Source organism: Cladophialophora carrionii, assembly GCF_000365165.1.
Source record: "Cladophialophora carrionii CBS 160.54 unplaced genomic scaffold supercont1.2, whole genome shotgun sequence".
Lineage (NCBI taxonomy): Eukaryota > Fungi > Ascomycota > Eurotiomycetes > Chaetothyriales > Herpotrichiellaceae > Cladophialophora > Cladophialophora carrionii.
In genome coordinates, this window is record NW_008481827.1 from 2,971,144 (window position 1) to 2,997,738 (window position 26,595).

The window sequence follows — 26,595 nt, forward strand, 5'->3', positions numbered from 1 at the left end:
TCGTCTTACGAAAACGTCACTTGACGTACAGTAGCACATTAACACAAACTCCCAGCGTTGTCGGTTGTTAGTTGTGGATGCTGTGTCCGGCTGAAAAGCTCAGCTGACTCGCATTCCGGTCGCCGGGCCAATCATGGTTTAGTGCTCGAGTCGCCAGGGGGTTCGTTGACTGGCACAGCCTGACGCGGGAGTCGTGGCCTCGTTGTATACACAGTACAGAGCACGTCTACACGAGCTACTTGTAATCTTGCATCGGTCAGAAGATTATTGTCAGGAGATGGACATTGTTGTACAAAGCATAATTGGTTGGTTGTATACCAGATGTCTTTGCCGCAATGCATTGCCCTTCTCTCCCTCTTCCTTGGAAGCTACGGCGACGTCTGATCTCTCCCGGCTGTGTCCTTTGTTGCAGCTCCCCTTCGCCCATAACCTGCTTTGGCCGGAAAAACTCCTCATGAACGCCAGTGAGCCTCCGTCCCGTGCTAGACAAACAGTACACGCCCAGTAAGACATAGCCAGCTCATGCCTCAGGCCGACATCGAACCCTCATGACGTTGAGATGTCGAGCGACAATGATGGATGGGTATCAACGAGCATTCTCCATGACGCCAGCCATATCACAGGCCACTCCGGCCCTCAATCCTCCACCATGCCATCAAAAGTACAGTACAACGTCAGAAGACAACACACGTTCAAGTCATAACAGTGAGATTGCTCAGTTAGCCATGGTCCATTCATGCACCTGCAGAAGCCTCGGCTTTCTTGGGCGTCGCTGCCTTCTTGGGTGTGGCCTTCTTCGTTGCTGCTTTCTTAGGGGCGGCCTTGGTGGTACCTGTGGTAGTCTTTTGCTTGCTGACACGTCCCGACTTGGTCTTCTTCAGGACAGTGGGGGCATCAGTAACAGCTGGAGCCTGCAAATAGGGTCAGTGACATGGCCAAGGGAGAATGAGGTAAGTGCATACGGGAGCCTCAGCCTTTGCCTTGGTCTTCGGCGCTCTTTTGGTGGCCGTGTTGGCCTTGGGCTTCGCGGCGGCGGTGGTAGCCTTCTTGGGTGCGGTGGCCTTCTTTGTCTTGGGTGCAGCAGCCTTGGGCTTGGCGACGGTCTTTGTCTTGGTAGCCTTTGGTTTGACTTCTTTGGTCTCCTCCTTCTTGGGGGCCTTCTCCTTCTGCAGAGTCATCAGAACGGCCTCAAGGTGATCAGGGTGTCAGACAAACCTTAGCGACAGCGGGCTTCTTCTCAGCAGGCTTAGCTTCCTTCTTCGCTAGCTTGACAGGACCAGAAGGGCCTGGAAACAATGTCAGAGACGCCAAGATGAAACGGGCGACAACGACGTACCCTTGGGCTGTGAGAAGTCACCAGTCTCGACACCAGTCCTCAGCGCCCTGTTGAACAGGGAGTCGAACTGTGCCTCCGACGGGACTGTGATGTTGTTGTTTGCCTTGACATATTTCTTGATGGCTTGTCGGCTGGGTGGACACGTCAGCACTTGGAATGGAAGCATTCGCAGACGACAGCGAGGTGGGTGCGGGCAACTAACCTGCTTCCGTTGCGTTCCTTGAGCTGCACATCCAGACGCGTCAGTATCTAGCCCACCAGATGAAATGCACGGAATCAAATGCCAATCTCTTGCGCTCGACCAGAATGCTGAAGTAGGCGAACCCAGCCTTGAGATCGAGGGCATCGAGGTTGTCGCAAAGTGAATAGACTCACGTTGAGGATGGCCTCCTTGATCATATCTGGCATACATGGTCAGCATGGACACGCGACAATGATAGGGTCGCTTCCGCGTTGATGCGACTGCGTTGGGGCAGGCAAAACATACCTTTGTATTTGCCATGGGAGGGGGCGGCAGCGGGCTTCTTCTCCTTCGCTTCCTTGGCCTGCGCGGCGGCACCAGTGACTTTCTTGGGAGGCATGGTGATGGTAGAAGTTGATATGACTTGATAAATTGATGAATAAGGACAACCAAGTGGTCTCAGTCAGACAGATCGATCGTGGGCGAGCGGTGGTGAGCGAGTTGGGAGGAAGATGGACGGGGTGATGGGCAGGCGCGCGGCGGGGTCTCACAGGTTGTTTATGTAGCTCGCATGTGACGCGGCAGCGCTCTGAGATCAACTCTCAGCTTGCGATCAGTTGGTCCTGTCAGCCAATCAGAAGCTCGGATAATCGGCGGGCGGAATCTCGCACCATGCGACACTTTATTTTCCCACAGCAAAACTCCCCCGGGCGCCCATTTGATCACAAGCAGCCACGACCTTCAACCCCCGTCACGCGAGTTTCTCGCCCACCCTCCTCGCATCACCCAACTCTCTTCCTCCCGTCCCACTCCCGGACCTCCTTCATGTCGCACTCGCGTCAGCGTCGACTCTGCACTCTCTTTATCTCCTGCTGCTTGTATTTTGTTCTCACTTCCTGTCCTAATCAACGCGAGACTTTTCCACAACCACGACGGAGCTGCTGCTCTTGCTTCTTTATGGTGGCCGGTGATAACGGCTCACTTTTGGTGTAGTGCACCTCAGAGCCTGTTGAACACTTGCCGCTCCAGCGGGTTCATGTTCTTCTCGTTGATGATCCTTTGTTGACCGCACCACAATGCTCACTGCGATAGCTCAACTCGTTCCTATCGAGTTTGCACAGCTTCTGGATGCTCGTTGCGTGTGGCCAGCCGCACTGAGGATCGCCCATGTCTATCACCAGGGAGACCTGATGTGACCACGTGGCACTCATGATCCCGCACGACGCCTAAAGACGACGCGGGGAGGACTACTATCAAGATACCCAGTCCTACTTGCCTCCGAGTCTTGATTGTGAGCAGTGGAAAGTGGGCGTGGTCATCGTCTGTCATTGGTATTTCGAGCTCCGCGAGAACCGATTCGCTGGGTCATGTGAACACGGTGCGTCCATAACTGGTTAGGGCCAATTTTATCTCGACCTGCCAGGTCAGAATGCCCATCTCTTCTGGATATGCCGCCCTGGGTATTCCACATCCCCATCCACATAAATTCCAGAACGCCATGCTTATGGTACAGCAATACTTGCACCAGCCGCCGCCTTCCCTGCTCATGACGTTTCCCCGGTATGCTCCATGATCGATCAAGAGTTCAAGTGTGCTTTGGCCTTGGTCTCTTTCTTAGTTTTGGCATCTTCCTTCTTTTTCTTCTTGGCGTCTGCGACCTTCTCCTCGTGTTTTCGCTTCAGGTCCTTCTTTTGATCCTCGGTCTTGGGTATCGCTTTGAAGAAGCCTTCCAACCGCGACTGCTGGGCCGTCTTGACGTTTTTCTGCAGCTTTTGTGCTGCGCTTCGGACCCGATCTTCATTGAATCCTTTTTCGTGGACCAAGAACTGGACCAGGCCTTCCACATCAGGGGCTTCCCACTTGAAGTCACACTCGGGATCATCTGCTGATCGGACATCTGGGTGGAGAAACAATTCCCTTGCGTCTTGGTAGGGCCAGTCGTCGGGGATAGTGTATTTCTTCTTCGGGTCATTCTCAATGAACTCGACCACCTTCTCCAACGAGCCGTGATCCCGGATGAGCTTGAGGGCTGTGTTGGGGCCAACCTTTGGAACCGGGTCGAGATAATCGCAACCTAGCAGGATACACAGGTCGATGAACTAATACGGTCAGAGGGAGGCAGCGACCCCAAAACCCCAGAGAGCGTACCTGTTTTCTGTCCATATTTAACCCTTCCAAGGTCTTGTCGAGGTGGATCTCCTGAATTGGCTCCTTGCGCTGCTCACTGAAGGTCAAGTGCCGGAGAAGGATCGGCGAGTCGAACGTCAGTGTATCCATATCTTCAGATGCCGCAGCATACACCTTTCCAGCACGTGCCAGGACCGCGCATTGTGCCTCGGCCTCGGTCGGCGCAACTATGAAGGGGATGCCCATCAGCTTGAGTAGCCGTCGGCATTCTTCATTGTGCTCTCTTGTCACTCTCACGGTTCGTCTCGAGAACTTCTCAACCTCTTCTGCAGTACCCGTCTCCTTCGCTTCCTCATGCTGCTCGGATGCTTCGTTCTTTCGCGCGAAGCGTTTTGCTAGTTCGCCGGACTTGAGCTTGGGGGGTGCACCATCGAAGACATAGAGGGGTTTGATCTAGAAATCTATCAGAGCTTGTATCGCATGCCCGCAAGGTGATCTTAGCGCTTACGCCGTTGTCGACTATTCTCAAAGTCCGGTAGAACATGCCCATGAGATGTGAGGTCGTCTCGCCGGTGTCGGACATGAGTTGTTGGCCATCTGAGCGGACTGCGACGAGGAAACTGTAGATACTCATGGACCTTGATCATGTCAGTCTTGCCGTCTCCATTGTAGGTCTATAACAGCTGACGCGTCAATTGCGACCTTCCTGCCAAACTGCGTCCGTTAGAATTCTGCACCGGCAGCGGGACGGGATGCGCCTGTTCTCGAGAAAACTTACGTGGTTTTTGATCTCGCCGGTCTTGATGGCTATACGACCTCAGTCAGCCTAATCAGTTGGCGAAAATGGACTGTGCTCATCTAAGGCCGGGAATCGACTTCAAACTAACCTTCTGGTGCCTCATCAGCGATAACCTGGTAAAGGTCTACCCCAAGTCAGCCTCGCGTGCACGAATGTGGATAGTGAGAGTCCTCTCACGTTTGATTCCCATTTTGTAAAATGCGCCGCTGGTATCAAGAATTAATGAGGGAAGTGGACTGTGGTGCAGAACAGAAATCCGAGAGGTACGAGTACGCGCAGAGTGGTTTGCAGGTCGCGTCAATGACGTCGGGGGCGCGTAGAGGCCTATTTGCTCCGCCGGTGCCAAACTGTATCGCTGTACGGAGTACGGAGCACTGTGGGGAGTTCCGAGCTGAGAGTGGTACCTCGCAGAACAAGACCTCAAAAAGGCTTGTGGATTTTGGTTGCTTGAGAAGGGGGGACTGTTCGAGACCACTACTCCGAGTCTGCCCGGGTCAATGTTAACTCCACTGATACTGGTTGCCTTTGAACCTTGAATCAAAAACAATACATCGTAGACGTCAGTGGGGTGTGGCTCTCGCTTGATGGAGAATTGAGATATCGCCGAGGTTCTGCAATCCGGCGCAGCACAGGATTGAATCACTTTCGCCGACGCCCTGAGACCTCAATACTTATACCCCTTACAAGATTCGAATGCTGCCTTGCCTTTCGCCCTGTGTACGCTTTCACTACTGATATCACCTTCGCCATGCTGTCACGTCACCTTCTCAGTCGAGCTGCGCGGGCACGCTCCAACCTGGCAGCGCGTACGGCTTCGCGCAGACATGCCTCCTCTGCAGCTACCTTCAGATGGGAAGACCCGCTCAACCTGGCCAACTTTCTGACCGAAGAGGAGCAAGCGATCCAGGAGACAGCACACTCGTACTGTCAAGAGCGTTTGCTCCCCAGAGTGCTGGAAGCATACCGCAAGGAAGACTATGACAAGAAAATCCTGGAAGAGATGGGCGAGCTTGGTCTACTGGGTGCGACCATCAAAGGCTATGGGTGTGCTGGTGTGAGCAATGTTGCCGCTGGTCTGATAACGCGAGAAGTGGAAAGAGTGGACTCCGGATACCGTTCGGGCATGTCTGTGCAGAGCTCGTTGGTCATGGGACCTATTGACGAGTTTGGGACCCAAGAGCAAAAGGACAAGTTTCTGGAAAAGTTGGCAAGGGGACAGTTGGTGGGATGTTTCGGTCTGACTGAGCCTAACCACGGCTCCGACCCAGGCTCGATGGAAACGACCGCGAAGCCGCATCCCTCGAAAGAGGGGTATTTCTCGCTCTCAGGTGCCAAGACGTGGATCACGAACTCCCCTATTGCCGATGTCCTGCTCGTTTGGGCAAAGCTACAAGAGACAGGGAAGATCAGAGGTTTCCTGGTCGAACGGGAGAAGTGCCCACCAGGTACCCTCGAAACGCCGCCGTTGAAGGACAAGAACGGACTTCGCGCATCCATAACGGGTATGATCCAGCTGGATGAATGTCCAGTGCCAAAAGAAAACATGTTCCCGGAAGTCGAAGGATTGAAAGGTCCTTTCTCCTGCCTCAACTCGGCCCGTTACGGGATTGCGTGGGGAACGATGGGTGCCCTCGAAGACTGCATACAGCGAGCTCGAGAATACGCCCTGGAACGAAAGCAATTCAAGAACAACCCAATCGCCAAGTACCAGCTGGTGCAGAAGAAGCTAGCCGATGCTACAACAGATGCGGCCTTTGGCCTTGCTGCTGCCTACCAAGTGGGCAGGCTGAAGGATGAGGGCAAGGTCACGCCCGAGATGATATCGATGATCAAGAGACAGAATTGTGACCGGGCCTTGGTCAACGCCAGGCATCTGCAAGAAATTTTCGGTGGGAATGCGGTCAGCGACGAGTATCACATCGGACGGCACGTTTCTAATCTGTTTGTGACTCAAACGTATGAAGGGCAGAGTGACATCCATGCCTTGATATTAGGAAGAGCCATTACTGGCCTCCAGGCTTTCTGCTAAACTTCGACCTTGTCTAGCCGAGGTTCTTTTGTACATAGGAAAAGATTCACGAAACATAGTATCGCAAGGTACGCCGTACCATGATGGCGTGTCGGGCTCGAATGGAATGCCAGTCGAGTAGGTCAGTGGGACGCTAGCTGCTGAGCGGAAAAGCAGAAGGAGTCCAGAATTTATGGCCTGGATATGTCACCGAATGTGTGAGGCTACTATTGACTGTTCAACCGCTGCCACTAGCCACCAACTATTGCTTTGTCATATGATTCTAATGGTGGCGATGAAAAAATGGAATACTAGGTGGTCCTTATTGGGCGCAGTCAGGCTGTCAGGCTCGGAGCACTGCCCAACGCGCCTCGAGTGCCTGGCGCCCAAGTTGGAGTGGAAGGTGCTCGTAACACTGACCGACGCCCGGGGCAAGTACGGCGAAGCGTCATTGACGCCTTTTCAGCCGAACCATCTCTCTTCCTTCTTCACCACATATACCTGTGACAACCACCAAAGGCGATCAAGTGACAGACATCTCGGTAAACCACGCTTTTATCTGCGGATACTTCGTTCTCTCCTCAATCACAACTCACACGCGGCACCCTTCAGGTCTGTCTGGCCCACGCACTTCCAACTTATCAGCTTGCGCATTACACAGGGTTGACTCGGATCGCAGCCCCACGTTCACTCGATATCGTACCCCTCTACCTCCGATAGTCATTCTACGACTCGCATAACCCACAACTTCCGCAATGGCTTTGAAGCGAATCAACAAGGAACTGACAGATCTCGGCCGGTGAGTTTTATCTTGCCGCTATATTCCACCAAGATCAACCTGAAATGGATCTCGAATCCCAATCAAAGGCGTTTCGCACGGATGTCCAAAATACTGACACGCGTTCGCTCTAGTGACCCTCCTTCATCATGCTCAGCTGGTCCTATGGGAGATGATCTGGTATGTTGACTGCTTGGCGAGCCACTGGCCCTCCTTTCCCTTTCCGGGGGGATGGGATGGTTCTTCAGCCTGCAAATTCGGCTAACGGTCATCTGCAGTTCCACTGGCAAGCGACAATCATGGGCCCTGTAAGCTCTAAACCGGTAACATCCACGTCAAGCTGGGGTGAGACTGACTTTCCATCCAGAGTGACAGCCCGTTCCAAGGCGGTGTCTTCTTCCTGGCCATCCACTTTCCCACAGACTACCCTTTCAAGCCACCGAAGGTCAACTTCACCACCCGAATCTACCACCCCAATATCAACTCGAACGGCAGTATCTGCTTGGACATTCTACGAGACCAGTGGAGCCCGGCTCTGACGATATCGAAAGGTATAGATGACAAATCGTTGGATTTGGTACAATATAGACACTGACATCCGGACAGTCCTTCTCTCCATCTGCTCCATGCTCACCGACCCCAATCCCGACGATCCTCTCGTGCCGGAGATCGCTCACGTTTACAAGACCGACCGCGCTCGATACGAGGCAACAGCCAGAGAATGGACGAGGAAGTTTGCAATCTAGATGGTGTGGCACCTGAATGGTGATGGCGGTAGTAGTGGTGGTGGCGGCGGCGGCGGCGGCTAGACGTTCTACGGGATTACTAGGTGGCAGGGCTTATGGTGCCGCGATCGACAACATTGCACCCCGGGCGCAGAACGCAAGAGAGCTGGGCTGGAAAGGGTACGGCATGTTTGACGAAGAAGTCATGAGCAGCCGGCACAATATGACATATGCATTACAACCACGGATGCAACGACGAGCAACGGGAGAAACGGGCGCAAACGCTACGAGGGATGTTTTCTGTCCAACCGCACGATCTCGGATGAACTCTTTATGATTGCATTACACCAGGGCGTTGCTCGAGGGATAACTGACAACTGTGCTTTTGCTACCTGCGCCTCTTCCTTGGGTCTTTTCGTGAACCTCTGATGCATGCAGGACACTTCCTCTGCCCAGCGACTACACGCGCCCTTGAGAACGTGCTTTGCTCCTGCAGCCGTCCAGCCGGACATAGGAACATCATAACGATCAGCCAGGGCACGCCCAGGCAGGGTCACAGACCGATAGATACCATCACCCAATCAGAGCGGTTGTTCGGCCTGCGAACACCGCGCTCCGATGTTCCCAGTTCAGACACGGCCGCGAGCAAGGCTCCTGGGGACTGCGGGAGCACGTGCTCGTGAAAAGTCGGCCACTTCTCGCTATGCCCCGGGCTGAAGAGCCTGTCGTCCAGCACAGGAACCACTCGGGTGCATGGCGCCCCATCGCTGTACTTGTAGACGGTCCAGTGCAGCATTCTTGGGCGTGCTCGTACGTAGTGGGAAAGCCTTGCATCGGTGAAACAAGGAGGCTGAGCGGCAAAGGTCAGCAGAGGGTGAAAAGAGTTGGTTCGGCCCCTAGCGTGTTTCACGGGCCTCGCCTCGACGCCAATCACTCTTCCACAGCCTCTTCGCCTGGTTTTCCAGGTCCAGTTCCAAGCTCCGTCCACAGCGTCTGGCCTTTCACTTGTACGCCGGGTCGCGACGCTTGTCACCGGCGCTGTGGATATGCGAGCACTTGCAGTGGGTGCTTCTTGCGCTTGCAGCGTGATCAGCACCCGATAGCATCCCCCTGAGATTTGCATCAACTCGACAAACCCTCCTCCGATGATGCCTCTGCTGCACGAAGCGCCGAAGGGGTGGTGGATCAAGGTTCCTTCAACAAGAGCCTATTTCTCGATCTGCCCTGTCCTGTCTTCTTGCTTGTTTGTGCAGATCACCTTCTTCTCTTCATCTGCCCGGGGCACGTTGCTAGGTCTTGTATAGACGTGGGGTGTTGAGCACTTCTATTTCGCTTCTCCCAAGCCCAAACAGCCCGCTTGGCGAAACACCGCGGTGTCCCTGGTCGTACGAGGTGAGTGACGTGCCGTCACGCGTGTCCGTCATTTTCTCACACTGATCCCGTCTCAGGTCGAGTGTTTCGAAACCGTCGAAGGAGCCCGTCTCAGAGGCATCGCCCTGCCACAGCAACGGTTGCGAATTGCCAGTGTGCTGTGGACCTTCACCAGAAACGCGACAGTGTCAGCTGGTTCTAGACCACCGCCCTTGGAGTGTACATTACAGCCATGAACATCTCAATGCCGCAGTCTTCCCCTCCTTCCTACTTCTCCGACATACCGCTGGGACGGTCGAATACTACGACGCATAATAATGCTCCAATGTATTACCTCGAGAAACCATTGGCCCGGTCAGACACGAGCTCGACAACCTCGACCATGTCGGAACGAACAAGATCCACGCCGCTCTCGAGGATGTTGTTGTCGGGGGAAGTCAGTGGGGAGGCGCCTCGAGATCTGAACTTGCGGGAGCGCTTCGAGCGATGGATGGTGAACGAAGGGTCGAGGAGAGTGGTCGTGGCCGTGTTCGTGCTGGTTCACGGACTGATATTCGGCTTCGGGTTTATGAACTACCAGCTGAAGGACAACCTCACGGGAGCCCGCGCGACGTTTGGCATCACGTATCCCATCGCCCGGTCGGCGGCGTTGGTCCTCCATTTCGACGTCGCCTTGATCCTCTTTCCCGTCTGCCGGACGCTGATATCGTTACTTCGACAAACACCGCTCAACAGCATCGTCCCATTCGACAAGAACCTCACCTTTCATAAACTCATCGCCTACTCGCTGGTCTTCTTCACATGGGTCCACACCATCGCGCACTGGAACAACTTTGCTCAGCTGGCCGCCAAGGCGAACTTGGGCTTCGTCGGCTTCCTGAAGGCCAACTTTGTCACAGGCCCCGGCTGGTCTGGCTATGTGATGCTCTTTGCCTTGATGGCAATGTTGTTCACATCGATTGAGAAGCCGCGACGAGCCAACTATGAGCGCTTCTGGTCGATGCACCACCTCTTCATCATTTTCTTTGTCTTTTGGTCCGTGCATGGAGCTTTCTGCATGATCAAGGCCGACAATGCTCCCTTCTGCTTCGGCACCGGTGTCTTTTGGGAATACTGGATGTACGGCGGCTTTGCCTATCTCATGGAGAGAGTGCTGCGTGAGATTCGAGGTCGCCACAAGACGTTTGTCACCAAAGTCATTCAGCATCCCAGCAATGTCGTGGAGATCCAGATGCACAAGGAGAAGACCAAAACACGCGCGGGCCAATACATCTTCCTTTGCTGTCCTGAGGTCTCCATCTGGCAATACCATCCATTCACTCTCACTTCTGCGCCCGAGGAAGACTACATCTCGGTGCATGTACGGATGGTGGGCAACTTCACCAAAGCCCTCGGCAAGGCCCTCGGCTGCGACGACGGCAAGGCGAGCAAAGATGCAGGCGTCAAAAAACCACGCTCCGAAGTCGTCTCCATGGCTCCTGGCGGACTGCAGAAATTACTCCCTCGGATCTATGTCGACGGACCCTTTGGATCTGCTTCTGAGGACGTCTTCAAGTTTGAGACGGCGGTCCTCGTCGGCGCCGGTATTGGCGTCACTCCCTTCGCAAGTATCCTCAAGTCCATCTGGTATCGCATGAGCCAAGGTGGTGGCGGCAAGTCGCGGCTCCGGAAGGTCTACTTCTTCTGGGTATGCCGTGACTTTGGCACATTGGAGTGGTTCAAGAGTCTGTTACAGGCCATTGAGGCTCAAGACAAGGCGCACGCCATTGAAATCCATGCCGTAAGTCTCGGCCCTTCCCATCATTTTCCATGCGCACGATGCTGACAAGTCTCCCACAGTACCTTACCGCCAAGATCTCCGCTGCGGACGCCAACAACATCATGCTCAACAGCAGCGATACCGACGCCATCACCGGCCTACGCACACCCACCAACTTCGGCCGCCCCAACTGGGACATGGTCTTCCGGGCGATACGCAAGCTCCACTCACCCGGTGAGGCCGGCGTGTTCTTCTGTGGTCCCAAGGGCCTCGGCTCACAGCTCCACATCTTGTGCAACATGTACAGCGAAGGCGACAAGGGGTTCAGCTTCGTCTGGGGCAAGGAGAACTTCTAAGTGACCCATCGCCCGTTTTGCTTGGCACTTGCGCCCTTCGTCGATTGTGTTTCTTGAGCAGCAAACCTTTTGCATTGCGTCGGATCGGACACTAGGGTCCATTGACAGCGGAAGCGGGAGCGGGAGCGAGAGTAAGCGCGGTACCAAGCGCTTAGGAAATCGAACTTGTCAACAGAAAATCAGGGAACTTGTGCTTGTGAGGCAGCTCGGCAGACAGATGGATTTAGGCCTCTTTGACAACGATCGTTGCTGGACCGAGCAAGAACGTCGGCTGCGCCAAACACAAAAGGGAATGTCTCGTCGAGGCGGGCACCACGCGTGTCCTCTCTACGGCCACCGCCGTCGCTGCCGGCACCATCCACATTTGAGCCGTCGCGCGGAAAGAAGCGACCGCCACCATGTTATTTGTAGCATTACATTTTGGGGGGGGTTTTTTTTGATAGAGATACCACGATACATCACCGTTGCTCGAACTACGAGACTCACGAGGCGAAAGTAAAAAGAACAGAATGAGAACCTTTTTGGAAACCGTCGAAAAAAAGAAAAGGAAATCATGATCAAGCTTCGTACCGTAGTAATAAGTATAGCTGCGTGACTCGCGCCTCGACTCGAGTAGGTACGGAGTACGGATTACTCTATATGGTGCCGTCTATGTATGTATGTATGTATCGCTGAAAGAGGCAGCGTATCTTCTGTGAAGAGTACGGAGTACTCGCGCGGAGTATTGCTGGGAATTATTTGATGCCCCATTGCTATCCCGGTCCCCTAAGGTACCTTGTACGCAGTATACGTCCTTTCATTATTAATTATTGCCTTCCTGATCCGTCTTGATAGGTAGGTACTGTGGTGAATGGCGCGGAGGCCCATCAGTACTGCACGACGGGGGGATGCCTCTACACATTCAGAGCATATCATTGTACAGTACGGAGTATGCTTGTATGCTTGTATGCTTGTGCTGTACACAGTACCTAGGTAGGCATGGGTGTTCTTTGTTACAGTAAGTTCATGTTTGTCTATGTCTTTGATTACTTGCTTGTTTGATGCACACAGAGGCGCAGGAGCAGGATATCTTTTCTCTCCCCCTTTCTGGGTACATATGTGAGCTGGCGACATCAATTCATCTACTCATTAGGTAGCATAGAAATGATCTTCTTACCTTTTCTTTCCTTTCACAGATTGCTAGTTCCTAGGTACTATTAAGTCGGTCGATCGGTCAGTCAGTCGGTCCATTCCTCACAAGGTACGGAGTACGATATATAGGTTCGAGTAGATACTGTATCAACGGCGCGCATGAACCAGTCTGTGTTGAATCAGTCTGTGTTGAATCAGTCTGTGTTGAACCAGTCTGTGTTGAACCAGTCGCTGGGCTTGGGCCGAAAGAGATGTCGACAATTGTCTGTGATCCAAGAAACAGAAACAGGATTGACTCTCGGCAGGCAGATCTACTCTTACCGGACATTATCGTGCGCGGCGTTGTAATACATATACTAGTATTATTATGACAGGACTGAAGGTTGAGCTACCGTGTTTGCTCTCTCCGCCTCTGAGTGCCTCTGTGTAGGTGTGTGAAAAGCACACACCCCGAGCGAGACCATCACCATCACCATTACTATCGCTGCATCTCACACCTCACGCCTCACACGTCGAGCCACACACGTCGAGCCACACACATGCCATCGTTCTGGAGCGGTTGCCTCTTTCCAGTCAAAATGACATGGCAAATCACGGATTCCTTGCGACTTCGGGATCGAGTTTGGCGAGCACGCTGGCCGATCCCGCCTCTTCTTTTCAAAGCGTACTCGAATCTGCGAAGTTCGGCTTCAACGCTCGGACCATGTACAAACTCTATTGTTCTCAATCTTTTGGTTGGGCGGGCTTGAAAAGTCATACCGTCTCATGTCATACCCTGTCATGTTAGTTCGTGACTCGGTGGACGTAGACGGAGAACCAAACGATCTCCAACACCCTGCGTGAGGACCTCTGGTGGCGCGAAAAGTCGACTCGAAAGGTCCTCGTTGTGCTCACAGCAGAATACTTATATCGATAAGTGTCCCCGGTATGTGGTGGGTGACATGTTTGCGCGACATCAGCCGCGTTCGTCGCTGCGGCAAAGCTCTTCACCCCTCCGGGCACTGCCATTGCACTGCCTCTGCCCTCATAGTGTATACTGCTTGCTGTCGACACCAGTCGTGTTGGCCTCGAGGTTTATGCCTTCTTTTCCAACACCAACCCACCAGCGCAGACCACGGTTCCTGCTCGACACAGAACGGGGAAACACCGACGAACCCAATACCTCCTCGACATGGACAGAGGAGCAGCGATGCCGTCAGGCAGCATGGCAGACACTCCACAAACACCTACTCTTCTCACAGTCCCTACTGAAATCCGTCTGAGGATATGGGAGTCCGTCTTCGATAGGCTCCACTACTTCGGCGGGGTTAGCCATGATGACTGCCGCAATGAGAACCCTCCCAGGGGGTATATAGAGGAAGAACCCAAGGAAATCGTGGACAAGGACTTGGACAACGATGTCGACCTACCGCCAAAGCCGCTACCACCTTGTCCTTGCAATGATCGCCAGCTTCTGCCCCTATATCTGTGCCGACAAACGTACGAGGAGATGAAGGAAGCGTTGACAAAGGCCCGGATCACAGCCGAGTACACCTCGAACCCAGTCGTTGAGCTCAAACCCACATTCTTCGGCCGTATCCACACATTGATCCTCGACGAGACTGTCTTTCCGATCCTGAAATTCAGTCCTGGGGTGCTGGACCGTGTCGACTACGACGATATCGAGTGGGTTTTCCCGGGTCTGAAGCGAGTCGTCATGCCCGAGGGGTTGGGCTCTGGGTTGGGCCTCCGCTTCCCTTCCTCCATACCCATGCACATCTACAGCTGTTTACGCAACCGCGAGGGACCCAACGGGATGCCGACGGCGGACATGACCGGGATTGTCCGTTCCGACCTCTCGGGCCATGGCTTCAACGAGCGCTTTCACGCCACCGAGGTCGTTGTCCGCAACGCTGGGATCGAGGTCTCCAGCACGTATCGGTACATGATCTGGGCGTCCCAAATCCTCAGCTGGCCGTTCAACACGGACGAGAACGACATATACAAGGGGAATTTCTCTGGGGTAACTATTGCGGTTCCTTCGATCCGGTGTCCTCCTCCGTGGCACATACTCTGTGCGTAGTAACTCGCTGACGTGCGGGTTGTTTTCTTCAGGAAATCACTTGGGACAAAACGAGCATGAGAATATCCGATCTACCCGACTTGCGGGATGAATGGTGGTTCGACGAGTGGCTGATCGATGACGGTCACGAGCCACTCCGTCAGGAAATCGACTGGACCAGCGAGCTCGGAGGTTGGGACATGATGAATCTGTTCGACCGGACGGGTGACGAACGTACGATTTGGCTCGAGACACATGAGTTGTCGAACTCGTTTACTTGAACTCTCAAGGAAATCGAGTGTGTTGAGATGGTCAAGGCCGTGCCTGTCAAAGGACGCGATATGCACAGAATAGCTGTGGTTGTTAAGGTGAGCTCGAGCTGATGAGCATGCCTATGTTGAGAGAAGTAAGAAAAGGAACAAAGGGATGGACACAGTCTGGAGTACGGGCTACGCAGTACAGAGTACGCACTATAGAGTACGTAGTATATAGAGTACACAATACATTGTAAATCTGCCGCCGAGAGATCTATGCCGCTTTTATCTATTGCACCAACTTTACCACAATAGGGATGGCTCAATGACTTAAAGCACCCGCCGCTTTACTGGACGGCTTGCAATAGTCCTCAGCCTGTCCTCAGCCTCCCTCTGGCCTACATGTCCCTGAAGGAGCACCACAGGGAATCCACCTGCAAACATGGCACAAGCCGATCGACTGTTCAATGGACTCTATTGGGTCGAGCAGAGTCTCAAGTTAGAATCCCCTGAGTAGAGAGGTGGATGCAGAAAGGGTATTTGAGCTGGCGACCGCTAAAGCACAATCGATCGGAGCTCAGCCCAAGTTATGGTAGGAGACTCTCACTATTGTCTGCTCTCGGAGGGAAAGGTGTTGGGGGTCGGACTTTGCCAGGGGGCGAGGCGAGTCTGGGAAGCGACAGTGCGACAAGAGTTGCTTCGTCATCGCTTCATTCATGCGTACATACATCCATTAGCCTTTCAACTACGGCTCACATCCACGTCGACCGCCAGTGGGCCTAGCATATCATCCGCCTCGGCCTGCCGGACCCTCGCGTTCGCCTCCCTCTCCAGCATTCTACGCTGGAACCCCATTGTGGCCCATCCCCCTAATCGATTGAAGAATAACCGTCCTGCGGGATGTTTCCTGACCCGGTCGAGCAACGTGGTCACCGCGTTTCTGACTCTGCGATCCTCATGCCAGAGTCCCAAGCCGACGTAAAATAGCCCGGCTTCAGACATGGGTGCCATCTCCAGCAGTTCGAGGATACTTTCGTAGTCTGTGCAGTATGCCTCTAGCGCCAGATAAATAGCCCCCGCCTCGGCAGGCGTCAAATGCAAAGTCCTCAACTTGGCAAGTGAATGATACAGATCAACATACGGTTTTGCGGGCGCATGAGCGAGCATGTTCGCCATGCTGACCGGCGAGGTCGGCGACTTAGGATCCGAAGCATGAGCGGCTAGGTCCGAGATAAATGCATAATAAGACCGCGTGTTTCTCCAGCCTTCAATCCTCGCTGCAGAGGCGGCGAGTTCCCGCGTTTTGGCTTCCTCATTGGGCCAGACGTAGCCGTGGCCTTTGAGATGTTTGCTAGAGGATTTGAGCGACATTGGCCGGGGGGCGGTTGTGCTGCCCGGAGCATCGGGCTTTTCAACCTCTGTTGGTGGCAGGACGGAAAGGCTGCTTGCGCCGTAGACGGTTTCTTCGAAAGCTGCTGCGATACGAGTGAATTTTGTTATATAGGCGCGGAATTTGGCGCGAATGATGGACTCGCCGGCTCGAGAGGCAATGCCTCGGCTGACGTCGTCCATGAAAAGCACATCGCCTGTGGCATCCGCGTGATTCAGATCTTTTTGACTCATAATGGAATGTCCATGGTGATGGAAGAAGGTCGTGCCCTCTGTGACGGGGGCAGCTTCGATACACGAAGAGATTTTCATCCTCCCCGACGGTAGGTCACAGAGCAGATCCCACCACTCTGGATGATAGGAAAACGCCGGGTTGGTGACTCCTGCGATGAATCCGGGCACTTTGAGAAGTTCATCGATCTTTGTCAGATCTGTGTAGGGAAACGCATGCCGAGTGAAACCTCGTAGCACCCCGCCAGAGGCCAAGGCACATGCCGCCAGAACAGCTTCTGCAACTTCGCCGGACGGACGGTTGTGGCCTAGAAAGATGACTCGTTTCTCAGTGAGCATGGCGTTTATGAGGACCACGATGGGGTGGGTGAACGCTCCCGAGGTGGTGAGATGAGGGTGTAGCGCGAAAGGATGGGGCTGGGTCTGATGCGGCGTGCCAAAGATTTGTACCAGTTTGATCAGCGAGAAGTCGCCAACTGTCTCGGGAGACAAGGCGGTGGGGATCTTGACAGGTATAGGAATGCCATTGTAGACAATCTTTGACTCAAACTCGTGTGTGTCTCGCGGCACCGAGTACTTCGGTTCCGCTTTTACTGGTGATTCTGGGGCATCCGGATCCTTCGCCAAGGCTTCATCCGTCAACCGCTGGGATATCATCTGCTCGAACTTCTCGATAAACATGTCTTTGACATCGGTGGCTTGTAGGATGTGTCGTTCCAATAATGAGAGCCGGGGCATCAGGGACAGGTCCATGGCGTTGAGAGCATTGTATAGCAATTCGAGCGTGTCCGGCGTTGGTGATTTGAAGTAGTCCTCGAGAGCCAGCAGCAACAGAGGCTTGTATATGTGCAAGAAAGAGTGTCTCGTGCATATAGCCATCGCCTTGACGACGGCGCCTCTCTTGACTGTACTGTCTTGCTTGGTATTGACCAAGTTGAGGACGTACATCAGGGGAGGGCTGTCCAGGCTATCCACATCACTTTCATCACTGCTTGTGTCGTCTTCGAGCTCTTCTCCGCCAGCTGCCGGGGTCTCACTAGCATCCGTCGCACGTCGTTTTGCGTGTCGCTGCCGCCTTCTAGCTGCTCGTTCAGCGATGTCCTCCTCACTTGTCCCCGCATCCTTGTGCAGGAAGAACATGGTCCAATCCTGCTGTCGTACGTGTGTCTGATCTGGAAGCATCAGCTCCGCCAGCATGTTCTCGTCCGGACTGATCGCGCCGGGATACTGGTGCTCCATTATCGGGCCGCGATCAATATCGAACGAGGCGACCAGGATATATTCCACATGTGATTCACTTGAATTAAGCGGATACTGCGATCGTAGTCGCTTCGAAGGTCGATACGGACCATCTTCGTACACGGTCGATACTCTTTGAGAGGAGCGATGTGAGATTCTCGGTGAGGGAGGGGCCAGTGATGTCTGCGACGAGACCTTGTAGTGAGAGAAGGTCGACTTATGAGAGCCCGAATTGGAGGAGGTGGATCGTGGACGGTCGTAGTGTCCCAGTGGTGGGTGAGGTCTGTATACCATCGTTTCAGTCATGACTCCGTAACACCCGCCGCCGCTGCCGCCGTCGTCGCGGGAGCCGGTTCAGAATGCCTGCGTCTTCTCTTATATCACTTATAGTCGACCAAATCCCAATCAAGAGTACGGCGGATTCGTGGACTGGGTCAGGGTGACGCGTGGAGGCAAGGGTTTGCTTGAGCCGTTCGTGCGAGGAGTGTCAGATAGTCTAGCAAGCGACAACTGCGACAAGTACAAACTCTCACTGCCTGAGATCTCATCGCGATACTCTCCTCATCGAGGTCGAAATACTTGGGGTAGCCAGAGTGCCCATCCCTGCCAGGACGCGGGTCCTGCCCCTGAAAGATCAGCGCCTTAGCGCCCGAGTGCGGCCTGAAAAATGATTGGGCTTCAATCGGGCCGCCCGGGCGTGCCTAATCGATATGCGCTCGCCAAACCTGCCAGATAATGGTCTTATCGAGAGTCCCGCTGCTGTGCCAACACGGGCTTGTTTACTAGTATTCCGGCATTCCAAATGCATCCCCCCACGAGAACCGATTCAATGACACCACCAGGCAACAAAGAACTGAATCGTGACCATATGAGAGTTCCAACTGCATCATCTTCTGACACCACCGCTGCCCATTGACGGAAAGCGACAATGGTATGTACCGCATAGACGCTGTTGGGTCGCAGCTCTGCATGCTAATACTCATCTTAGTCTTCATACAAATCTACATTCAACTCGCCGCGCTCATCCCCTTTCCGCCGACCAGCCTCTCCAGGCTCACCTACCCTAGTCAGCAATGGAAGACCCAACACTCCGCCAACCAACAGGAGCGGTGCATCGCCACTGACTTCGCCATCCAAACTGAAGCATGCCTACACCGTCTCGGAAGAGGAGGAGGACGAAGAGGAAATAATTGTCTCGACGCCCTCGAAGGCTACTGGAGAAACGCCCTTCCGGAGAGCACAAACTGAACCACCACCATCACCACCTACCCGTCAGTCACAGCTCGTTTCACCGTCCAAGTTCGAGAGGCCCTCTCTGTCAGTCTTGGACAACGGAACAGCCAAGGAACCACGCAGGCTTGTCTCGAACGGCATGCTTTCCCAGAACGACAACCTCTCCAAACTCCCTCCCCAACTACTGCACAACATGCGCGAATCCTTCTCCGTCCTGGACTCCAATTCGAACGGTACGATCGACGCGTCTTCGGTGGCAGAGACCCTCCAGTCTCTAGGCTTGCACGAGAGCAACCTATCGCAATTCTTCGCTGCCGGACAACCACAGCAGATGTCCTTACCTCAATACCTCGGCCAACTGGCCAACATCCTAGTCGGATTATCACCCCAGCAAGAGCTGCTGAACGCCTTCTCCGCCTTTGACGACGACGACAGCGGCCAGATCGACATCGCAGAACTACGCACCGCGCTGCTCAACACCGCACCCGACCCCGGCGAACGGCCACTGTCCGCAAAGGACATTGACCGTGCAATGGAAGGCTTCACGGGCCGAAGAATCCTGGGCAAGAATGTCATCGGCATCGCGGGCGTGCGAGGCCTGAAGGACCCTGCGCCCAAGAAAGGCGGCGACGTATTCCGCTATCAGGAGTTCGTGGGCAACCTGACCGGTGGTCCGGCGACGGAGGGTGGCCATGCTCAGGTTGTTGCTTCTCGGTGACGGAGTTGATACGAATGCGCTCGAAATATCATGACTATCTTTGTTTCGTTTTTTCCTTCGTATATTCTCGCACTGATGTACTGTTGGCGCGTTATAGTCCTCTTATGTCTTATTCGGACCGGCAGTGTTTACTGTGCAATCATTGAGGGTTCTGAAAAGATGGGCGCACAGGTATGTACGAGTAGTATGGGGTATCGCGCCACTTTGGGTCTGCCGGGTCTGCTGGGTCAGCCTAAATCCCGAGGCGGAAAGTGAGCTCTCCTATTTTCGGGCGCACGTGTACTGTCGTGACTAATGTGCACAGTACAGGCACAGTAGTCCGCCAAGGTAGAAGCGTGGTCTCTCAGGGTAGACATCTAGTTTGCGACGGAACATGACTCCTACTGTGTACGCATACAGGGCCTGTGGCGTGCAAAACCAGGAGCCGTGTGACTTCGATATGAAATATAATAATAGTCGCATCGAGGTACCAATCCACATCATACGCCGACAGCCACGGCGTCCTCGCTATCTTTACACATTGTACATCAGATTCGTGTCCATCCCGTCCAGGCATAACCGATCTTGAACCCATAACGCGCTCGTTTCCAACCACATCAGACCACGTCCCGGCAGGTCACACGCGTCTCGATCTTCCCTGTCGCTGCCATTACTTCTTCGATGTCTTCGGTGGTGGCGGGAAGTACAGCTGCGGGGTTGCGCCGTTTTGTGGGCTGAAGTGCTCGACCTCAGGCGACTTCCCATTGCTCTTATCTGTGCCGAGTCCAACGCGGCTGAGAAAGCCCGGGCTCATCGGGCTTCTGGGGATGTCGGGGCTTCGAGTGTCCAGGGATGGTGCCGTGGGAGCTACTGGCGCGCTGGGGGAGCTCAAGTGACTTCTCAATGGCAAATCCTTTGTCCCGCCGAGGGTGTTGAAGGCCATTGTCCTCGGCGTCATGGGATGCTTCGCTTGCAAGCCAGGTGTTTCCGGCACGGGGAACCGCGCCACGGTCGTCTCTCCGGTCTCCGCATCCTGGTATGTCTCGAATTTGGCCCATCGTTCAGCCTTAAGCCGTTGCTTCTCCGCGTATTCCTCTCGCTGCTGCTGGTTGGGGAAGCAGCTGTACAGGGCGAGCCCGAAGTACACCGCGAATAAGCCCAGCATGGCGCACGTGCATGCGAAACTGGCTTTGGCCTGCTCGCAGTATTGGATGTTATCCTTGTTGTGCGCGACGTTGCAGTTCTCGGTTATGTACCATGGCGCCCCGTGCTGAGGGTGTTCCGGGTCGGTGGTGTCGCTGGAAGCTTGGTAGTCTATGGAGACGGCATAGAGGACCAGGAGGCCTGTATGGACGAGGACCGCGAGAACAGGCGGGAAGACATGGAGCATGTACATGATTGATTTGACGAGCATGATGAACATGCTGAGAACGGCGATCACGACGTTGTAGTCGGTGATGCTATGATTGCAGTCAGTACGGTTGCGGTCGTATCGGGGGGGAGGCGGTTTTGCTCACAACTGCGACCAGACCCGTGGAGTCGTGTACGGTCTGTAGTTCGCCGCGGCGTACAAGCCCGTCGTTGGGCTCGAGTTGAAGCCATTGTCTGCGCCGTCTTGCCACAGCCTGGTACGGTACGTGTTTGGCGCTGCAATGCCGAAGAGCGCGAGCAGCGCAACTGTCAATGGCAGCTCAATGCCAAGCAAGACGTAGAAAGGCCATTTGTTGGGCTTCCATCGCCGGGAGAGGAAGAACTTGGGAGCTTTGGAGGTCTTCATGGTGGTGGAGGTTCGACGTGCTGGGAAGCCACAGGTCGTATGCGTCTGTCCGTGCGGTGAAAGTCGGTCCTTCAATGCTCTTGCATGTCTAGCCTCGCTGCCGTGAAGGTGCGTCGTCGATGAGAAGGGCCCGTCGATGCTTCAAGGACTGCAACTTCTCAATGGCACGGCATAAGAGACAGGAGAAAGTCTCAGAGACCGGCCAGGTCGTTGGAAATTCAGTCATGGTGAAGTCGCAGTTGGCACTTGTGCTTACATTCCTGCGGCGCTTACAGGTTCGAGATAGCGAATGAGGAGGGCAGAGCCAGTTCGGAATCACACCAATGAATGGTCTCGACCGCAGAAACCAACAGCCTGGGACCGATGGCAGGAGCGTGATTGGCGGCAATGAGGTGATAGACCTCGATAAGCTTCGTATCGCTGGGGCTAACTCGACTGGGAAAAGCCCAGGCCGCCATGCCCCTCAACTATGTGACTCCCGAAATAGTAGGGCGGTCATGGAATGAACGTGGGTCTTTCCGGGTGCAAAAATGATATCTTCGTGGGCATATGCACCTGGGCTGAGAGAATTGTCACCATTGTACGGAGTATTGCATGCGTCTCCTTGACACTTCTGTTGCATAGAAGCGGACACCGAGTATCATCGTCATTGAGGAACGAGTCAGCGTAGGTACGGTGGGAGAACTCGCGACGGCGGGATATGTATACATTGAGATTAATCATTCATACAGGACGTGCCTTCAAAACCTCATAGCTCCTGAGTCTTGTGCGGGATCGCGCAATGGTCGCTTTCAAAGTCTTGACTGCCTGTGAGATCTCTAATGGGCATTTTAATCAGGTGAAAATGTCCGTGCTCGTGTAGTGTGCGACCTGGGCTTCCCCAGAACCAGGTCGAGAGGTTCACAGCGATTTCTCAGCTCCGTCGGGACCCAGAAGCTAAGTAGCACACAATCCATTCAGCAGTCTCTCGAACGCCCGATACAGGATCAAGTCATTCAGCTTGCGAACACAGCTTGGGAGATGTCCTAGACTTGTGGCAAATGCGGAATGCTTTGTGCTAGAGAGGCACTGGGATCGCGCGTGTTGTATTACCTCGTAGAATCTACACAAGTGAGGGACAAATCCAGGCTTCTCCGCCTTCCCACACAGCTCACTGATAAACCTGTATGTCCGAATCTTCGCAATCAGAAACTCGAGGCGGCCAGCTGTTCAAAACGAAGCGGTCATCATTGCAACGTCTCGTCCACGCACTTCTAACGCTGATGGGATCTATACTCAGTGTAGTCCTGCGCACTTAGCACCGGAAGGTCGACGCACGTGCACGATGTCGATAGAATTTTCTACGCTAAGCATTCGTGACCGCGCTCGTGAGAGTCGTGCGAGGGTGGGCAGACAGCAGGAGTCGGCGGAAAGAAGAGCGTGGGTACGAGTACGTATACGGAGTGCGGTGTGGGCTACTGCTGGGTATGCCCCTGTACTTGTCCTTATCCGAAGGATTGATCGCCTGGGATTAGTCGGATGGCAGCAATGTAAGAAATCTGCCAGGTCTGTTTTGTTCTTGCCCCTTTTTGTCCGTCACCTTCTTCATTCAGTGCTCACCTCGCCTTTGGGGACAACATATCCGTCGACCAAGGCGGCAACTGCATGAGAATAGTATCAGAATGTTTCCGTCAACCGCGTGTGACGATAGCTCTGCAAGTCATCACCACGGGGTCGTCAAGCGAGCCTCTGGGAAAGACCCTTTCACCCCTTCTGGGCACCCTGGTCCTGGGTATTCGCAGCACGGCTCCGACCCTGGACGATCGGCAGCTCGGAAGAGTGGATGCCGTCCCAATGTGGCTAGCGTGGCGCCTTGGTCGTGTGGCCGGACGTTGGCGAACGTTGGCGGACGGCGGCCGGGGATTTTAACGTGCACAACGTGTTTGAGCTTGTCTCGCACCTTTCCTCATTGGGCCGCCCGAAACAGTCGGCGGCTCTCGTTCTTCGCTGTGCAACCTCAGCGCGCCCACTGTGACTGCGCTGCGCTGCCCTGCCCTCCCTTTGACTGTGTATCCACCAGTTCCAAGCATGCTCCGTCCTCGCCAGAGACACTCGCCTTCTTTTTTTCAGATGTCTTCCTTCACTCTTCTACGACGTGTTGAGTGTGGCCCCCCCAGCAGCTTGTTGCGTTGTATTTCCCTCCAAGTTGCCTGGGCGCCTCAAATCATCTCGACGGCAAACGCATCCCTTAGCCTGCGCATCCAATTTCCCCCAGCTCGATGGCCTTACGCTAGCAGGCTGCGCTCGATGATCTCTCGAATTGCCTGCGACAGACCCCACGCTCAACTGGGATAGTGCCGCGCGCAAAAGGAGCTCGTCACGACACCCCAGCACCTGGAAGCATCACCTCTTCGACTTGAGCGTCCTGTCGTTCTCTCCCTCGACCTTACCGCAGGCGACGACTACCCCATCCTGCCTGCAATGCGACCAGGCAGGATGCTCCGGCATGGCCTGGGTCTGCACAGACGAGGGCCCCAGGCGGGGGATGTGCTACCTTCTCGCATAGACAATCCAACAGCAAGTCTGCCGTCGTCGATAGGACCGACCGACGTCGCCACTGCAGACCCTTCGGCCACTGCCCCTATCGTCACCGCCGAGGCTGTCTCTGGTTTCACCACTATAACAGAAATACAGACACTGGCAAAGAGCACCGACACGGGCGAGACCACATTTACCACCGAAGTGACCAAGACCATTACCAACTCAGCTGAATATGCCTCGATCACGTCTGTGGCGGCAGCAGCCTCTTCTTCGTCTACCACTCGCACGACCACGTCGACCACGCCGGCTGCCGCAACGAGCAGTGCCGCAGCCAAGCAATCCAACTCGAATCTTTCCACACTCATCCCAGCTATTGTCGTCCCACTTGCGGTCATACTGTTGGCATCGTTGGCTGTGTTCTGGTTCTTCATGAGGCGGAGACATAGAAGGGAGTTGCAAAGCCAGCCAGAGTTTGTCATGACAGGCAAAGGAGAGAAGCTGAATAGCCGCTCTAGCAGTAGCAGGTCCACCACGTCGAACCCGGGGCCATCTGAGAAGAAATCACCCGTCGTTTTCCAGAATGAACTACCATCTGCTATATCACCGCCGACTACAACGTCAGAGTGGCCGCCCACTCAGGTTGGCGGCGTCCGACCACAGACACCCCAAGGACCGGGCTCTGCAGGACACGATCGGGTTCTTGAACAACAACGAACTTTAACGGCAAATTCCCCGTACAGAAACTTCAGGGGTCCAGGCCAAGGACTGCCAGTCCATGGTCCGCGACCGGCCACAGCTGGACGACCTGGACCACCTGCCTCGGGCAGAGATCAAGGCAGGAATAGAAACAGAAGTAATAGCACACCGGGGCAACGGGGTCAACCACCGCCGCCAAGATCAGGTCCTAGCCCAGTATCCAGAATAGCCCCGAGCCCAGTCCTTCGGAGTGGACCAAGCCCAGTACCGCTACAGACGAGCCCAACACATTCGCCTCTACCCTCGTCCTCGGCTTTTCGCTTCCGCGACCCTTCGCCCACCATGAACCTCAGCAACAGAGCACAGGCGCCCTCACGCCTGGCAGCCCCGCCACCTGGTGCCTTTAATGGTGCTTCTTCCATCTCTCAATACTCGCCTATCGTGAAAGACACTCCAACGATACCGAAGGTATTGGCAGGCAAGCGCGCACCGCCACCGATCAACACGGCCGATCTGCGTGAAACTACCAAATCACCGGGCTCTAATAGTCCAGCCGGCCATGGTCTCACGGAAGAGAACATGCGCATCGCGCGCCTAGCCAACTCTTCTCGCCTGGGACACACTCCGGCAGAGCCCAGTCCATCTCCCAAACTCCCTCCACCGGCCACTCGCTCACAACTAATACCCCGAGAGAGCCCGAAGGAACACCAAGACCGCTTTTTCGGCGGCAGCGGAAGCAGTCAGTCTGCGGGCCCGAAGACAGCTGCATCGAGCCACTACCCCTCCAAACGAGCCAGCGTTGTGTCAGATGCTGACGAGTATGAAGACATCGATGCCAAGTCAGACGTGAGCAGCTTGAACGAGTTTGAACGCTTCGACTTTGGCACGGGCATCGGCATTGGGAGCGGGAGAGGCAGCCCAGCCGGAAACTCCTTGACCTACTTTGCTGCAACCAACAGTCCGGCCAGTGAGAGAGGGAGCGCGTTTGGCACGACAGGCGTGCACGAACGCTGGTGATCTGCTGGAGATGTACCGCCTTCTTGTGGGACCCCGACCTTTCTTCCTTTTTTATCTCGTCATCTCATGACATTACGATCGTTCTTCTGCGGCATCTACGTTTGTCTTCTGAAAGCCTTGATGAGTTGTGCTGGCGCAGGAGCAGGGACATTTTGCGCTAAGCGACAGCATCTGAAAGATACCCATACTCGCCCCAGCTTCGACTGCGGAATGGGCTCAACATGTGAGAATAACCACTGTATATTTGGAGGGAGACTTATGCAATCTCCGACACATAATTGCTAAACAAACCCGGGGAAAGCGAGACACCGGGGTGAGGAGGTACACCGAGACGGCCTAATAACATTGATATGCTTGTGAGCAGAATAGCGGAATACAGGTATCAAATGTTGACTCCATGTTCTTCTATCCATGTAAAACTCCGTCATTTGCCTCCCCACTGCGTTGGGCGTAGCGAGAGCAGCAAGACCAGATAGACGGACGGCATGACACAGCTAGAACTTGCTTCTTCTTGCCCATCCTCTCTCACTTCCTCTGCCAACATGGTTGTTTGCACCGGCAGTGTGATACCCGGGGTCTAAGCACCTACAGCTTCTCCAGGACCTTCCGTCTTCGGTCCTCCGCCCGTCGGATCCTCGCCCGTCGTCCACGTACTGTGATCGCCAACTCCATCCCGTCAATCCCTTCCAGCGTGCCGTCCCCCTTCCTCGTTCAAAATCCAATGATAAAACCGGCCCTCGTCGAAATGGTCGTCAAAAACACCTCCAGTCCTTCCGCCTCACCCGCTGCGCGATAGATACAGTTGGAGCGAACGCACGCTCGCCGCTGCCGCCGCCGTCCCGGCGAGGACTCCTTTATAAGTGGGGGCTGGGGCTTCGATCTTGGGTCTTGGATGAGAGCGTCAAGCTGGTGGGAGTGACTTACGTCTAG

The 26,595-nt window shown here is 54.6% G+C and overlaps 10 protein-coding genes across 10 annotated transcripts; 6 read left to right on the top strand and 4 right to left on the bottom strand.

The window, feature by feature from the left end:
* Positions 1–734: 734 nt before the first annotated feature.
* G647_03142 (uncharacterized protein) lies at positions 735–1,917 on the bottom strand (the record flags this gene model as incomplete). The annotated part of the gene is made up of 7 exons (XM_008727488.1): positions 735–911; positions 963–1,166; positions 1,216–1,286; positions 1,337–1,467; positions 1,539–1,561; positions 1,712–1,737; positions 1,824–1,917. The coding sequence occupies 7 exons, from the start codon at positions 1,915–1,917 to the stop codon at positions 735–737; spliced, it is 726 nt and encodes a 241-aa protein (XP_008725710.1).
* A 1,177-nt stretch (positions 1,918–3,094) lies between these two features.
* G647_03143 (flap endonuclease 1) lies at positions 3,095–4,278 on the bottom strand (the record flags this gene model as incomplete). The annotated part of the gene is made up of 3 exons (XM_008727489.1): positions 3,095–3,616; positions 3,666–4,097; positions 4,153–4,278. 3 exons carry the CDS (start codon positions 4,276–4,278, stop codon positions 3,095–3,097), a joined length of 1,080 nt encoding a protein of 359 aa, XP_008725711.1.
* Positions 4,279–5,191: 913 nt separating this feature from the next.
* G647_03144 (uncharacterized protein) lies at positions 5,192–6,472 on the top strand (the record flags this gene model as incomplete). The annotated part of the gene is made up of 1 exon (XM_008727490.1): positions 5,192–6,472. One exon carries the CDS (start codon positions 5,192–5,194, stop codon positions 6,470–6,472), a length of 1,281 nt encoding a protein of 426 aa, XP_008725712.1.
* Positions 6,473–7,206: 734 nt separating this feature from the next.
* On the top strand, positions 7,207–7,975 carry G647_03145 (ubiquitin-conjugating enzyme E2-16 kDa; the record flags this gene model as incomplete). The annotated part of the gene is made up of 5 exons (XM_008727491.1): positions 7,207–7,250; positions 7,364–7,409; positions 7,508–7,537; positions 7,597–7,780; positions 7,836–7,975. The coding sequence occupies 5 exons, from the start codon at positions 7,207–7,209 to the stop codon at positions 7,973–7,975; spliced, it is 444 nt and encodes a 147-aa protein (XP_008725713.1).
* Positions 7,976–9,707: 1,732 nt separating this feature from the next.
* On the top strand, positions 9,708–11,440 carry G647_03146 (uncharacterized protein; the record flags this gene model as incomplete). Its single annotated transcript, XM_008727492.1, has 2 exons — positions 9,708–11,105; positions 11,165–11,440. 2 exons carry the CDS (start codon positions 9,708–9,710, stop codon positions 11,438–11,440), a joined length of 1,674 nt encoding a protein of 557 aa, XP_008725714.1.
* A 2,335-nt stretch (positions 11,441–13,775) lies between these two features.
* Positions 13,776–14,636, top strand: G647_03147 (uncharacterized protein; the record flags this gene model as incomplete). The annotated part of the gene is made up of 2 exons (XM_008727493.1): positions 13,776–14,573; positions 14,634–14,636. The coding sequence occupies 2 exons, from the start codon at positions 13,776–13,778 to the stop codon at positions 14,634–14,636; spliced, it is 801 nt and encodes a 266-aa protein (XP_008725715.1).
* A 971-nt stretch (positions 14,637–15,607) lies between these two features.
* Positions 15,608–18,019, bottom strand: G647_03148 (uncharacterized protein; the record flags this gene model as incomplete). Its single annotated transcript, XM_008727494.1, has 1 exon — positions 15,608–18,019. One exon carries the CDS (start codon positions 18,017–18,019, stop codon positions 15,608–15,610), a length of 2,412 nt encoding a protein of 803 aa, XP_008725716.1.
* Positions 18,020–18,653: 634 nt separating this feature from the next.
* On the top strand, positions 18,654–19,676 carry G647_03149 (uncharacterized protein; the record flags this gene model as incomplete). The annotated part of the gene is made up of 2 exons (XM_008727495.1): positions 18,654–18,656; positions 18,714–19,676. The coding sequence occupies 2 exons, from the start codon at positions 18,654–18,656 to the stop codon at positions 19,674–19,676; spliced, it is 966 nt and encodes a 321-aa protein (XP_008725717.1).
* A 649-nt stretch (positions 19,677–20,325) lies between these two features.
* G647_03150 (uncharacterized protein) lies at positions 20,326–21,432 on the bottom strand (the record flags this gene model as incomplete). Its single annotated transcript, XM_008727496.1, has 2 exons — positions 20,326–21,115; positions 21,173–21,432. The coding sequence occupies 2 exons, from the start codon at positions 21,430–21,432 to the stop codon at positions 20,326–20,328; spliced, it is 1,050 nt and encodes a 349-aa protein (XP_008725718.1).
* A 2,475-nt stretch (positions 21,433–23,907) lies between these two features.
* G647_03151 (uncharacterized protein) lies at positions 23,908–25,665 on the top strand (the record flags this gene model as incomplete). The annotated part of the gene is made up of 1 exon (XM_008727497.1): positions 23,908–25,665. One exon carries the CDS (start codon positions 23,908–23,910, stop codon positions 25,663–25,665), a length of 1,758 nt encoding a protein of 585 aa, XP_008725719.1.
* Positions 25,666–26,595: the final 930 nt, after the last annotated feature.